Below are 15,602 nucleotides of genomic sequence, written 5' to 3' on the forward strand. Positions count from 1 at the left end.
GAAATGGACAAGCTGGCCTCCTACAGGCACTTCTTGTCACAAACCAACTATGAAATGGTCTTTCCACCCAGCGCCATGTGCCAGTCATCAACTTTCCCCACAGCCCTGGGCTGCTGCTGCAGGCCAACACGCTGTTGTGGGGACATGCCAGGCTGGGCCGCAGCAGCTGGGGCTCCCTAACGCCCTATGACTAGGTGCTTTTGACAAGTTAAGAAATAATTGTAGCTTTCACTTTGCCCTTTCAAATCTTTTTTTTTTTTTTTTTTTTTTTGTGGGCTAAGAACTCACAAGAGATAATAGGCCTATAGTACAGAGATACCTCATCCCTGGTGTGACCGCTCTGTTACTAAGTACCCTGAAGTGACCCCAAATCATTCTGAAAATGTCATGCTAGAGATGATCGTAGGCCAGGAGCACTTTCAGCATCAACAGGAGACTGGTTTCAGGGAAGTTTGCCTATGGTTATGTAATTTTAAGGCCTTTATCAATGAATTAGATGGACCCACAGATTTCTTTCTGCCTTTTGCGTTTGGCAGCACTGTTATGTAAAAGCCTTAGCTAGGCAAAGAGAGAACAGTGTTGCTGGGCAGCAGGCTACAGGCTATTCAGCTGGCACACTGTAGTGCCCCTGGCTTGTCTAAGCTTTGCACCCAAGGCATAATGTAGGTAGGCATGTATGTCAGTGTCAGCAAACACATGCAACCACCTGGTGAGAACTACTGCAAATACTGTAATGCGAGGTGACTTGGTGTGTGTGTGAAGTGTATGTTGAGTTATTTGTTTATATTCTGCAATTACTCTGAAGCGCAGTAGACATCTTCCTTCCTCTCTCAGTCTAACAATCATAAATTAGACTCTCACTTGCTAATATTAACACCTTCTTATTGCATACTTTTTATGGACTTACCTCTGTCCCCATAACAGTAACAGAACAATTCAGAATAAAGATTGTGACAAAGGTAACATATTAACAGTCAGCAATCTAAAAAGCTACCTATACCACAATGGTGACTTTATATAATTCAAATATTTAAACCTTTTTTTTTTCAATTTTTAGCATGTTTGTGTATTTAAAATAGTTTTTTTCCTTTAATCAAAATCTCCAGAAAAATGTTTGGGTAAAGTTAGAATATTCAGTCTCTAATACAGTGATTAGTAATATCTACAGCTATTTTTAACTGGGTCTTTTTACGGAGGAGTATTTAAAGTTGAGCTTTGGCATTTGGTGAGAATAGATTCTGTAGTTCCATTCTGGTAGGGAAAAACAAGCAAAGAAAAAAGACAAACAAAAAACACTGCAGCTCTGAACTTTTTTTTCCCGGAGTGTGAGATTTTCTTCTTTTTTTTTTTTTTTCTTCTCTGTTCAGGTCTGGAGGTCTCTAATGCTTCTTAAATTTCACAGCCCAATATAGTCTGGAAACCTCTCTCAGAGGTATAGATTAACTCGTTCTTCAAAGAGAGTAGTGGCATTAGGCTGTTTTGCTAACTGAAAGCTTTCAGGAGACACTTCTAGTTGTGCAGCTCTACTGTTGTCACAACAACAGGAGGATCAAACTACACAAAGCTGGAGACAAATGGAGGTTTTTTTCTCTTAGGTGTGTGTCGTATAGGCTTGCTGGGAACAGAATTAACAAGGCTGAAGGAATATTATGTAATTTCTCAATCCTCTGTCAAGACTACCCCTCCCCTTCTTTCTTTTTCTGCAGCTGTACTGATTCTAGAAAACCAGGTTCTGCATTTCAGAAAATAACCTGGAAAGTTCAACTGAAGGTTCAGCTAGATTAAATCTGAAGCCTAGAGGTGACAGTTGAAATGTTGATGTTCTTAGTAATTCATTGCCAATGGCTTTAATAGAAATGTATTATTGTGTTGTTTTTCAAACACAAACTATCTCTTTCTATGGCTTCCTGAATCAAAACCCCTCAACCCAGCTGCCAAAATCTCAGCCTGCCCTGGGCAACTCTTATGGAGTAGTTGCCAGTTTTTGAGGCCAACAACAAATAAGAAATCCAAAACTTGAATTGAGGTATCGATTAACGGTCCTTGTAAGGTGGCAGATGATGACAAATTGTTCATGAGGCATTGTGCCAACTTCTGTTACTTGCTTTCATGTCCAATTAAGTGGTATATTTTCCTCAGTTTGCCAATCCCCCGTGTTCGAGTTGAAGGCAGGTATCTCCCTGCAGCAGCTCAGCTTGCTAAGGAGCAGGTGCAATTATTGCAGTAATGGAGGATGGAATGACTATATTGGCTGTATGCTCATCAAGCAGGTTTGCCTTAAAGGATGAATGTAGTATTCAGTGGAAGTTTGCTCACCAGAGAAAACTGCTCGTTTTAAACCTGTTGGGGAGGGTGACTTGAAACTCTGCATCTTGCTGCAAGGACTCCTTGAATGGACTTGAAATCTAAGTGTGTTCCAAAGGTCATGTCCTTGCTCTCTGCAAGGACTTGTGTATATTTTTCAGTACTTCTTATGTTGACCAGATTTACATCCCTGCTGTATTAGTTGTGCAGGGAGCTGCTTTCCATATAGTTAATGGTTGCGGAATATATGTTGCCATGGTGATTCGTGATTCTGTGTGTGTGTGTATGTATTTTTCGGAGGGATGATGAAATGACAGGATGGCCTGGGAGGCAAAAAAAATGGGAAAGAAAGCTTTATGTAAGATTGTTTTCGTGCATAGGGCACTGTCGACTGAAATACATATTTACGCTTTTCCACCTTAGGAAAACAGGGAACGAGAGATCCAGGAGCTTCATCACCTGCAAAGACGGAAGGAGCTGGAGGAGAAGCGTCGATCCTGGGCAGCTGGAGAGCTTGGGAGCTTTGGACGAAGCAGCAGTGAAAATGATGTCGAGATGTTGGCCAAAAAAGGACTTGAAGAATTTCTTCCTTTCTTGCAGCAGAGGCCTCAAAGTCCTTCATACAGAAACCCCAACTCCAGACGCTCTCGACTTTCTCTAGGGATTACTGCAGACAGGGAACTGCAGAGTTTCCTGGAGATCTCAAAGGATGAGGATCCAAACAAGTTTAACAGCCTTCCCCGTGCAAACACTCGACAACCAAGACCCAGCGTAGCCTGGACTGAATCCAAAGAAAGTACAGATCTCAATTTAAATACTTTGCACTTAAACCAGCAGTCAGAAACCAAAGTGCAAAGTGGTGACCTACTGCATTTGCCTTCAGCTCAGTCTAGTCACTTTGGTGGTTTGGCTGGTCCTGGTGCCCGATACTCACAAAGGAGCCCCAGCTACAGCGTGCGTGCTTCCAGTGCCTCTTGTGAGGAATCCCCAGATATAAATGCTCTGGCCCTTGCGATTGAGGAACATGAGCTTGTTAAAGGATTGCATAAGTTCAATATTCAAGGCACTAAGCCTGCAGAAGACACACCTTTAATTTATTTAGAGGATGCTGGTGGAGCAGATTTGGAGACCCTGGATGACCTAAGCTTGCATTCCGTTAGCACAGCTGATGAGGAGTTGCCTCCAACTTGCAGAAGTTCCAGGGAGGCCCATGACCAGAAAGGCAAGGCAGGGGGCTGCAAGAGTGAAGCTTCAGAGCCCAGCAGCAGCAGCCCCATGTCTGTGGATACCAGTGTTTCTGGAAGTAGAGAAGATGGGCCCATGTTCTATGTGTCAGATACTACCACTGACTGTTCTTTGACCCTGGATTCTTCAGAGGGAAATGATTTTAAATTGACAGGCAATGAAATAAAGAATAAGACTGGCAAAGCACGTTCTTCTATGAACGATGCTCAGTATGGGTCTAGAACACCCTTCTCAAACTTGAATTCTGCCTCTGTGAGGGATCTGTCTCTTGACACTTCTGCAAACGATAAGGATGATGCCAATAGCAAGCACACCCTCTCAAAAGAAAAGCCTTTAAGAAACAAAGATACAGTAGGACCAAAGAGAAACTCTCTAAAAGACAGATCTCCAAGTTCCTCAAAATCTAGTGGCACTCGCCCTAGCCACACAGGATCTTCTAGATCTGTGAGAACTTTGAATGCCTCTGAGAACGAAAGCATGAGGAAAGTAGTGCCTATTTCCCGGTCAAACAAAGCGCCGAGCAGCGTGAGAAAGCCGGAAGCCAAGCCGGCCCCTCGCGAAGCCAGTGCTGTGGAAAGCCGACTGTCGCGGCGCAGCTCTGTCCGAGGCACGACAGATACTCTGCCAAGAAGCCCCTACAGGCACAGCGTATCCGTAGAAGAGCCAAAGCTGCAGAGGGGGACCTTCACCTCAAGCAGTGCCCATTTTGAGAGGGACAGAGTCTCTCTCAAGAAGCCAAGCTCTAAGCCTGTCAGGAGTACTGTCAAATCAAAGACAGATGAAACAAAGATGTGTCGCTCCACTGTAAAATCCCAGGCCCTCCCCGAGGACACCAAGGTTGCCACGGTCAGCGTTCCCAAGGCACCATCCTCTGTCCCAAACTTTGCGAGGAACACGGTGGCTTCTTCTTCAAAACGTGCAAAAGTGGATCTAGCCAGCTCATCCAGACCTCCCCCCTTCACCAGATCTGTGTCCCAGAGGCTGCCAAAAACGAAGCTGCCGGTGACAACTCCAGATGATGTGAATCCCAAGGAGAATGGTGGGAGTACATTAAAGAGAGCAAGCAGCGCCAGGGTTGTTGGAAGGGGCGTCCTTCACGGAGACACCGTGAGCACTACAGTGGAGCCTGAATCCAAGGAACAGGGTGCAGTGGAGAAGCCTTCTCTTAAACTCAAGGATGCAAACCGGACCGCGATAGGTAAAATACTGAAGCCATTGCTGAAATAAGAGTGTGGAAGAGGGGCTTTCTTGTGTTTTGGAATGTGAACACTTGTTTAAGCACTGGATGCCTGTATCATGAAATACCTTAAAACAGTTATATTGCTGATAAGCAGCATCATGTGTTCATCAAAGTACCGCACACCACTGGAAAAGGGCAACATTCTGGTCTAAATCCTTTTGTACAAATTTGAATGTATTTGAAGCTACTGTGATGGAATACAAGTGTAGCAACGCATCTTTGCCCATCTGTGATGTGGTAGGTCACCAAAAGCCAAAAAACTTTCAAGAAGTTCAACTGCAAGATGAAAGGCGTTGTGACAGAAAAATGTGGGTTAAGGCCAGTTTTTGTGTATATAAAATTCTTCCTAAGACTTCCTAAGCGTTTATGCTAGTTGGTTCCTTTCTTGATGTCAAAGTGAATCCTGTGGAACAGTATCAAAAATGAACTTAGGTGATTGTGCTTTTTGTTGCTCTTAATTCCTCGGACTCAGGAACTCTTTTTGCCTGTTGCAAAGTCCATTGCTGGCAATTGGACAAAGTGGGAGCTGCTGGCCAAAAAATAGTGAAATGGGACATTTGCTGTTTGTGGCTGTCTCTACGTTTAACGAGGAATTTACAGCATGTTTTATGAATGTACGTGTGTCTGAAGGAAACTTTCTGCTGGGCAGGAAGCTTCTTTTCCAAGAACGTGGCAGCACTGTCTTGCATGCACAAGTAGGTCTGGGTGGTGCTGCCGCGAGCAGCGCGGCCGGAGGCCGTGCCTGCTGGAAGGGCTGCCGGTAACCGTTGGGATGATGACTACTCCTCCTCTGACTTGCTTCGGTCACGAGCAGGTTTATCAGCTTTTCGTCATACAGAAGTGCCATATATTTATGATACATATCAAGGATGTTTGCAGTTCAGCTCTTGAAGGCTGCAGTATAGTGCAGAGCACTTTCTTACCATTCCATGTTTCCACTGTTTTATCTACTACCAGATTACTTGAATGTTGCAATGGCTCAGAGCAAGCCATCAGTTTCCCTGTTTCCTCCTCCTCCTCTTCCTCCTCTTCTTGTCAACATGAATATTTAGCATGACACACATAGCTTACGCATGGCAATGTTTTTGTGGACTTCCTTGGTTGCTTCAAATGTGGTTTTTAATGTTTAAAGACTCTAAAGTATGAGTGAAACGAGTATTTGATAAGCTTTTTATGAAATAAGAACACTTCTTTTTCCTGCAGATACAAATTTTAACATCCTCTCAGACTAAGGTAAAGGGAATGAGGGAAAACTTGTTCAGCATGCTGTGCACCTCCCCAGGAGAAATGCGTGTAGGTGGGGGAACGGATTGCTGGGCTCCTAAACATCTTATTTAAAGATTTGCCTTTTTAATCACTCAGCCTCATTTAAGAATGAAATAGAGAAATAAAGGGAAAATGAATTTGGATGAGCGGTATTGGCTTGCTAGTAACAGAGCTCTTGCCTGCTCTATCCCTCCGTGCTGGGGGTGCACAGCTCGCTGCGAACGAGTCCCTTCCCTGCTCCCGCGTTGCTTCTCCTGGGCTGCTCGCCGGGGCCGCCGGCCTCCTGTCTGGAATCGGCACTGGGCCCTTCGCTCTTCCTACGTAGCAGCCAACCTCCGTGGGGACATCGCACCCAGCACCACGAAGTATTACACAGGGTTCCTGACTGAGTCTGTCTCACGGGGACAATTCCTGTGGGCCACTGCCAGGCGAGGGGGCATTTTGCTACCCAGCTTACAAACTTTTGGGTACTGCCTCCCTTGTGGGTTAAATACAAAAGCGTCTCCTTTATCCCTATTTGTATCTGTGTGTATGCACATCTGCGAGAGCAGGTGATTGTCTTTTCTTCCTTTTTAAAAAACAAGAATAAAAAACTTTTATTGGTATCAAGCTTGAAAAAATAATTTAAATGTGTTTGGAATATGTAAATACATTTCTATAAATCTGTGTAAAAGAAAACATTGTATTTAATGGAGCATTTATACATTTCGGAGTACCTTGGTAGTTTAATAAACTTCCCATTTACTGGGTACGAGGTTTATACTTCTCTTTCTTCTTGTAGTTTTGATTTTGGCCCTGGAGGTCGTGGGCAGCTGAGGTCTAGATGTAGGTGACTGTGGAAAAGCCCCAGATTCTGCAGCAGCCATTTGGGCAGTTAAAATGCTGGGTTTCTTGTTGTTGGAAGACAGGGTGACAGGAGCTCAGCTCGTGAGGCAGGGCTCCCTGCGCAGGTTGGGTCCAAGGCAAAGGGCGTTAGACAGTAGCGGCAGCACTTTCTGTACGTGCTGTACGTTATGGCCAAGACAAACGTTCATGGCACTGACAGGTCTGGATCTGTCACCATCTTCATGCCTTTCAGCTTAGCACACTTTATTGAGAAATCCTGGTTTACAGCTCCCAGGGCTGCGAAAATAAAGAATAGCCTATTTTGCAGGAGCTAGTGGCGACTTTGATACTGAGGTCTGAATTTTAACATTTCATCCCTCATCTTTTTTTTTTTTTTTCTTTTTTTTTTTAACTGTATGGAAAACATCTATCCAGCAGAAAACCTCGAACCCAGCCAGCCTGCTTGTCCTCAGGGAGCACCTCCTCCCCTCTGCTATGGAAATGATTTTTAGCCTGGAATTGCTGCTATTTTCAGACTCGTTTGGGCCCTGACTCTTCCCATTTGGCGAGAGCTGCCCAGGCAGCCGGGGTGGTGAGCACCCGTCTGCCCATGCCGAGTGAAGGCTGCTGAGGGGATCTACGTGGGAAAGCCCTTGGCCGTCAAAAGGTGTGTCTCAAAAGTTTGTTTTTTTTTAGGCCTCATTTTTGTTTCAAAAGATCTATAATTACCAATTCATTATTTAAACTACCAGCTGTCAGAGACAACGATGCCCTGTAGGTTTAACTTCCCATGTCATGAAATTTTCCCAAATGCTACCAGGCCACGAGGCTGGCTGGACTGCAGTCACTTGTGCAGAAACAAGGCCTTTTCACAGCTTTGTTTTGGCAAACGGCTGCTGGTCTTGGTCGTGGAGCTGAACCCGCCTCCCTGGATGGCTTTTGGGGTGGGAAGAGGTGACAGTGATGTGGGGGAGCGCGAGGGGCTGTGGAGCAGGTAGAGATTGAGATGCAGAGGAACGAGCTGTGGGAGGAAGGGAAAGGTGCTGATTCACCCTAAGAAGAATTTAATTTCCACGTTTCATGTGGGAACTGCATACAGAGCAGGGGCTCAGTGGATCCCTCATTACAGCAGCTCATTAAACTATCAGGAAAGGCACAGAGTTCCCATCACACCTCCCACAGCCTACAAGTCCGGACTGTGTCATTCAAAATAACCCCCGGTATCTTTCCAATCGCAGGGTACGTCGGAGCAGCCGGATGCAGACGGTCACGCGCCTGTTCCCACCTCCTTGGCCAGCGCCGACCCCGTCTCCGCACTGTGGCTCCCGCCGTGCTCCGGCCCTGCCACGTGGCCCCGCAGGCCCAGGAGGGGCTCCCTGCTGGAAGTCATTGCTGCTGCTCCAGGTGGGAGTGCAATCCCTGTGAAAGAGGCCCAGCTGAGCGCCGCTCCTTTCAGATTTGGCCGCTCGATGTTTTCCATTAACTTGATACACGCTGTTTACATCCTCCTGCCGCCAGCGCCAGAGATAACTGCCTTGGGAACAGCTCCCGACAGGTATTGTTAACAGCTGCCTGAAACAAAGGAGTCTCTTTTAGCCACGTCACCCTCTCAATAGCCAGGAACGCATTGCTTTTTCATTAGCAGTAAACTAATAAAAAAATCTGTGTCGTGCTCTTGGCTGCAAGATGCATTCTGGAGATCTTGCCTGCTATTGAAGCTGGCGTTCGAGCAAACAACTTTGCAACTAGGAAAGAAAGGGAGGTTGAAGCAAAGCGTGCATGAAGCCTCCTGGTTGCAGACGCGTGTTCGTTTCCCAGCGCGCGACTGCAAGAGCCCAACCACCAGCACCAACCAGCTGCACTCGGACAAGTCACGTCCAGGCTGCTGCTGTTGCCTGCCGGGGTGCAGGCTGCGGTGCCCAAGCTGAGGTGTGACCTGCCGCTTGCAGGGAGCAGCTTGCTCCTCTGCAGAGGGCAAAAAGCTCCTTAGCTCCTGCTGCCTGTTTGCCCCTTTCTGCCCCGAGCTGCCGGGGAGCACGGGGGCCGGCTGCCGCCATGGTTGGGGCGCCGATGTTGGGGCTGAGGTGCCCAGCAGCGAGGCAATGCCCTGGCTTCCGCGGCCTGGTCTGGGAAGAAGGGCCAGGGGCACGAGCGGTTTGGGGAGAGTTTGCCCCAGCCGAAGCAGAGACCAGGGCAAGATTCCCTTTGAACAGGGATGTGTCTTCCCTGCTTTTGATCATGTCTGAACAAAAGCTTCTCTTCTTTCCTTTTTCATCTTTATTTATTAAAAAAAATTCTTTGAGGTCTCATCTTAGGGCAAGTGGATGGAAGATATGAACTCCACCTACTTTTTTTTTTTTTTCTTTTTTTAACAATGACACTTTGACCATTAAATGGAGCTAGAGAGAGCTTCAAACAGCTCCCTTCCTGCACAGGGGCACCAGCTATTTTCAATGGATGTAGTGACTGGGCAGTCAAACAGACATAAAAGCAGAATCCCTGTTTAGCCCTAGAGCACATCCAAGTGCCTGTTCCCTCTTTTTCCCGAAATATCAATCCTAGCAACGGAACAAAGACAACCTTCATTTAGGCACCCAAAGGGAGCTGCCTAGCAATGCTTTGATACCCCTGCTAAATAATGGTTTAGGGGGGATTTTACTTTACATTTCTCGCCCATTTCATTGTCAATAGAAACAGAGAGGGTACCCAAAGTGCAACTGAGAGCAGTGTACCAGGGCTGTAAAGTCGCCATCCCTCTCTGCCTAGGTTTTTTTCATTTTGTAATTTAAACAGAGCAGTTGTTTGGTGCTTACACCAGATGTTCCTTTTCTGTAGGTTTAGGGCAATTAATGGATTGTCTAGGTGCACTTCTGGTAATTTATTAAAAATAAAGTAAGATTTTATGTCTTTTCAGGGGACTACCCCAAGTTCTGAGACTTCAGGATTATTTCTGTTTCCAAGCTGGGCACATGTGACTGGTAATTACCAATTCCTGCAGTTCAGTAATTGGCGTGTGAGCTATGGAAATAGGTCTGTACACAGGGAAAATGTGGTAATGACAGATCAGTGAGCATAGCTGCAGTCAAGTCTTCCAAACCGTAATGGATCCTTTCCTTTATATCATTAGCATCCTTGTGTTTTTCTATATGATCTGCTGCTTCAGGCAAATTCAGGTATAAACCACAGCCTCCAGGAGAAAGGGGCACTCTCTTGAGCCTGCCTCCACTGAGTCATTGTAGAAAATATTGGATTGAGCACTATTTGAGTCACTTGAGTTCTGGTGCTGAAAATATGATATGTTGCTAGCCCGGGTTTTGTTTCTGGTATTTTTCCTGCGGTATTCAAAACTGATTCCAACATATTCCCTATGTAAATCTCTAATCTCCCATTTTAGGATGAAAAATTGGCACAATTGTATTTTTATTTCCCCCCACCCTTTTACAGCTGTATTTGCCCTCTTTACATTTCACAACTGTTTCCTCCCACTCCTATTTCCTCTATTATTGAATTTTCCGTCCTCCGCTAACTCATTCCCTGTCTTTAGTTTATCTTCCTCTCACATTTCACTATTCTGTAATCTCCTGCTCACCTTATTTTGCTCTCTCCTTCTTTCCTGACTCTTCAGCAGCTGCTTTACTTCCTCCCCTCCCTCCTCTTTCTGCCAGTGCCGGGTCTTTCCCCTACCTGCCAGGATCATCTGCAAGCTGAGATTTTTCCTTGCCAGCTTCCAGCAGGATGTAGGAATAGAAAAACAAAAATAGACGGTATTTTTAAGGGTACCTGTTTCTGTTCTGTAATTTTGTCACTGTGAGTGAGTAGCTGCAGGTAGCTCTAAATCCTCTCCCTGTTGGCATCGCTCAGCCCCGCAGAGGGCAGCGGGGCCAGGGGAAGCCTGAGGAGCTGCGCGCACGGGTGGGCTCCTGCAGCTGGGGCAGGACAGTCTCTGCAGACAAAGGTGGCATCTGGCTTTGTGGCTCAGGTCTGAAAAGCTGCACGAGAGAACACCAATGACTGAGCTTAAATCGGAGCTCTGCTAAGTGATCACTCAACCCCAAGCATAACTCTGGTGGCATGAGTTAATGGATTCAGTACAACTGCTTTGATACTGCTTGCCTGTGTTCCTCAGGAAAAAAAATAAAGTAGGACATATCTTTTTGTGGTATGGGTTAGGGCTCTGAAAGATTGGAGTCTGAGACTGTTAATCTTGATTTTCTCTCATGTGATGAAGACTAAGACCTTTCTACAGCAAGAGCTGGCACTGAGAAGCCCAAGGATGCCTCCTGGAGAGTATCTATTCTTTCTATTCTTTTTTTTTTTTTTTCTTTTGAGGAAGTGACTAATCACTGCATAAAGCAGAGAGCACTTTGAATGTATGCACAGCATATTTATGTAGTGCGTGCACCCATTATTGCTATGAGTACTTGGTACTCACAGGCATTCCTTTCAAAAATAACTGAACGCTGTTTAAGACACTCTTCCCTCTGAAGAGGGTACAGTCTAAGCCATAGAATAATTTAGCTGAGAAAGCCCCTCTAGGGCTCCTCATCTTGCCCAACCTCCTCCTCAAAGTGGGGCTCGTTTCAAAGTTAGGTCAGTTGGCTGAGGGCCTCAGGGTGCTATTCTCACTGCAAGATGGTATAAAGGAGGCATATGGTTGTCATGGCAGAAATGCTGCTGAAAGAAGTGCTGAAGGAGGCAAAGTACAAAGGGAAACACTGGTCTTTTGTGGGGCAAGGCTTGGAACATGCTTGCCACCCAGCCCAGTGAATGTACTGCAGTTGTGGTGCTAGGCCACCTCGGATACCCGAGGATGCCGTGGAGTTGTGAGGTAAAAGCAAGAGTGAGGAAATAGATATGGGAAAATTCTGAAAGCAGAAGGGAACATACTGGGTGCAAGAAATAAATAAGTTTGGGACTGAGAAGAAATTAGAAGAGAAATAGCACTGGAGGTTACCAAGGCTTGTGGGAAAGGGTGAACATTTGTGGTTTGGGCAAACAGGGGAGCAGAGAGATGTCTCCAGTAACCAAGCTAAGAACTGGCTGCAAAAGGAGGCACCGGTGTGGCTCACCTCAGCATGGGTTAACGCGGCCACGTGATGATGGTGCCGTGATCGATCCAGAGCAAATGGAGGCGGAAGAGCCCAGGCAACTGAGGGAGGCTGTTGCTCTGCCCCGGGGCAACAGCAGCTACAGCTAAATCCTGGCAGATGTTTGCCTAACCTGTTCTTAAAGGACCTAAGGGCCAAAGAAGAACAGTAAGTTGCAATAAATATTCCCAATGACAAATCTATGTCCTCCAGGATAGGCTGTATGTTGATGCCTATGGAGCTCAGCAGCGAGTCTCTTGATAAATTTGAGGCTTCAGATAGCAACATGTCCTTTCTTGTAATGTGGCTTTCCTAATGAAACCAGCATACCGCCACCAGTGATCTAACCGCCGTGTTCACCCCAGATAGTGTAATAATCATGTGCAGGGTATAAAGCAGCAGCTAGCTGATATGCCTAGAAATCTAATATTTTTTTTGCTGCAGGAAAGTGCTGCCTTTGTTCCCTAGGAGAACACTCTACTGCCAGGGACTTGTAACTTGGCCAGATGGAACGTGGGCTGGATCCCATGGCAGCTTCTGCTAGTGCTTTTAGTGACCTCTCTAGTCTACAAGACGAGTTCACATAGCAGCAGAGATGGTCCAAGATGGACCAAGATGGTTCAGACTGTGGGGGAACCTCCTCCCACCCCAGATGCCCAGGACTTTGTCTCAAGCTGTATCTCCACTCCTGCCGTGCCCGTATGTGCCTTGCAGAAGGCGCTTAGGCAATTCTGAAGGAGCACTTGGTCCCACTCCATGAAGGAGCCAATATCACTGGGTCCCAGGGGCTGCAGCATCACCCGCCCAGGCCAAGCGGCACTTGCGGGAACATGAAACGCAGCAGGAGCCCCAGGTGGGAGAGGAGCCGTGGGTGAACCTGGTGGCGATCTGTGCCCCCTGCAGCAAGCCACGCTGTTCTGCAGGACACAGAGACTTGCCAGAACCCCTAACTTTAAAGTTTAGCACAAATCGGCAAAGCAGGCACGTGATTAATTGCGGAGGCCCAATGTATTTATCAAGTGTAATTTCTTGTTTAATGAAAACACTTATTTGAATAATTCCCGTTTAAACGACAATAAATATCCCCGATTGAAATGTCCAGCCTTAATATAAAACATTTTCAGTGACATAGCAGCCACCCCAGCCTTTGGTAAATAGTTATAATAGATAATCAGGCTCTCTGTTTGAAGCTGTCACAGTGTTTCCAACACAAATGTACCGGGGCGTAGTGTCTAATTGCTGGTAACTGGATCTGTTGCGGTGCTGCATGCCAGGCCGGCAGGCTCTCGCTGTCAGCCCTCTGTTTCTCAGGTGAAGTCTCTGCAAGAGAGAAACTGCGATTTCCCACGGCAAAGACCCTCTCCAGGTTTGGAGTCTGGCTCCACATGCACAGGGCTGGGGCCTTTTGGGCATCCATGGGTTCTCACTGCTTGTGCTGGCTCCCAACCTCCCTCCTCTTCTCTCTGCGGGGCCTGAGGTTGCCTGGGCAGAGCACATGTGGTCACAGGCTTTTCTGCCCTTGCCCTGAAGTCGGGAAAGGCCTGAAGTAACTATTTAAAAACCTGTTCAGCAGAGTTTATTTTGACACAGGGTGGAAGCTCTCAAAGGCCGGACCTGTGTTTATTGGGCTGGTTTCCCAAACCACTCTCGGTAAACACACTTTAGTCTCTATCGCATTAAAAATGTGACTAACAACAGAGACTTGTTCCAGAATTTAATGATAGTTGTGTTTAAACATTTATTTTTAACAAGGCATTCACTGTGTGACCACTCATGGCGCTTGAGTGTTGCTGGAAGTCTCCACAGCTGCCTTTTTGTCAGACCTGTTCTGGCAACTAGGTCCTTTTCTCCCCGATGGGGGACAAGGTTTATGTTGATAAACCCCTTGCCCCTTCATCCTCTGCTGTGTTCACAGCCACCCTGCCACTTGCTTTCGTTTTCCTGCCGCAAAACCAGGATGATGTATTTTTTTCAAAAAAACTCTTTTTCTCTCTCCGTTGAGATTCCTGCTGAGCATTGGGTAATTAAAGAGAGAGCGATAACATCTAATGATTAATTTACTGACATGCTTTAAAAAGGGAGTTCTGAGTCTCTCCCCTCTCTCAGGTTTCCTTTCCTCCTTGCCTTACGCTAGGCCTAGCAGGGTGCCTGGAGCTACTCTGATGCACGAGCAGATAAAACGGCAGATATGCCAGCTGCTTCTAAACCAATATTTGTTGACTGTTTTCTCCAGTTTAAGAAGAAATGGAAACTATAAGAGGGATTGGACTCACTTTCCCCATCTTTCTCATTTTCCAGGCCCACATGAGCTGTGCTACTCCCCGGTTGTCCCTCTTGCAGTGCTGGGTGCCGCAGCCTGCCCAGGTCTAACATGACACCCTGCTGCTGAGCCCCGAGGGGACTATTGAAAAGGCAGCCCCATCCCAGGGCCTTTTCCTTATTGCTGTTGTTGCGGAGCGCTGTGCTATGGCAACGAGCCTCGTGCTCCTCCTCAGGGCCAGGCGTCGGCGCAGGGCGGAGGGCCTCGGGAATTGCTGTGTGGCACTGCGGGCCAGCTGGGGCCCCATGTGCCGCCAGCGCCGCCGTGGGCCGTGTGTCGCTGCAGCGTGCGGTGAGTCATGGCGCGGTCTCACATGGCCGCCAGCGCCGCAGCCCGCGGAGCCTTGTGGCATTTCCTGGGCCACCGAGCGGATGCTCTAATTGCCAACCCCAAGTAATGAGGGTAAACCCACGTGGAGTGTTGTTGCTCCAGCAGCCAGGAGACAGTATCCCAGCACAGAGCTTGAAGATGAGCTACCTGAGCACATGGTTCAGCCCTATGGGACCAAAGAGCTTTCAGGAAAAGCAAGCAGGAGACTTCAGGCTGCAGGCAAATAATGCTAGGCGCTTCTCTGGAACAAAAACTGGGGGGAAAGGAGGAATAATATGGCACAGGGTCCATAAAGGAGTTGATTTTTAGAACTGCTTTTCATCTTTCCCATTTTCATTCATGTTTATGATTCTCCTAGCAATCATGGATCAACAAGTATGAGGTCTGGTGGCGTAAGACTTGTATGTGTGTCCTGTTACGGGATCGGAGTTACGGTGACATTGCTTCGAGCTGACTTGCTGCGCCCAGGAGCAGCCCTTCTCAGGTTTCCTCTCAGCTGGAAGCAAGTGCTTTTGCCTCATCTGAAAAATTAAGTCATGGTGGTCACACCTTTCCATTGGACTTACCACTGCTTCAAGGACTTGGCGATTTCTGAGCAAGCATCAAGTAGCCTTTACTGATTTCACATATAATAAATAATAATAACCTGTTTCTCCTACACCTACATGTGGATCCCCTGAAATGTGCTAGTTATTTTTTTTTTAAGACGTGTTGGCTTTTAATTTCAAAACAAGTGCAGAATTAAAATGTCACAGGCAGAGCAAGTCTGCAGCAGCAAGAAAGCAGCTAGTGCTTTGCCGTGGAAGGCTGGCAGGGCTGGCTTTGGCAGAAGCAGGAATCTGTGTCGGCGGCGACGCAGCAGCTCGGAGCTGCCACCGTCTCGCGCGCGGAGGCGAGTGGCGCTGCTCCCACCATGGCAGAGCAAGGAAGAATCCTCCATGCAAAGAGCTGAGGTGCTTTGAACTGCCGGGGTGCGAGCAGCGCC

The 15,602-nt window shown here is 47.0% G+C and overlaps 1 protein-coding gene across 1 annotated transcript in view; it reads left to right on the plus strand.

Moving 5' to 3' along the window:
* FHDC1 (FH2 domain containing 1) overlaps window positions 1–6,013 on the plus strand; it is a 32,461-nt gene extending 26,448 nt beyond the window's left edge. The window contains exon 12 of the mRNA XM_088526534.1: window positions 2,728–6,013. Coding sequence (XP_088382660.1) covers window positions 2,728–4,776 — 2,049 coding nt within the window. The 3' untranslated portion in view covers window positions 4,777–6,013. The remainder of the gene's footprint in view (window positions 1–2,727) is intronic.
* The last annotated feature ends 9,589 nt before the right edge of the window (window positions 6,014–15,602 follow it).

The sequence above is a fragment of the Tinamus guttatus genome, unplaced genomic scaffold (genome assembly GCF_059628265.1).
Source record: "Tinamus guttatus ecotype Peru unplaced genomic scaffold, ASM5962826v1 Tinamus_guttatus_pri_ptg000247l, whole genome shotgun sequence".
In the NCBI taxonomy this organism is placed as follows: domain Eukaryota; kingdom Metazoa; phylum Chordata; class Aves; order Tinamiformes; family Tinamidae; genus Tinamus; species Tinamus guttatus.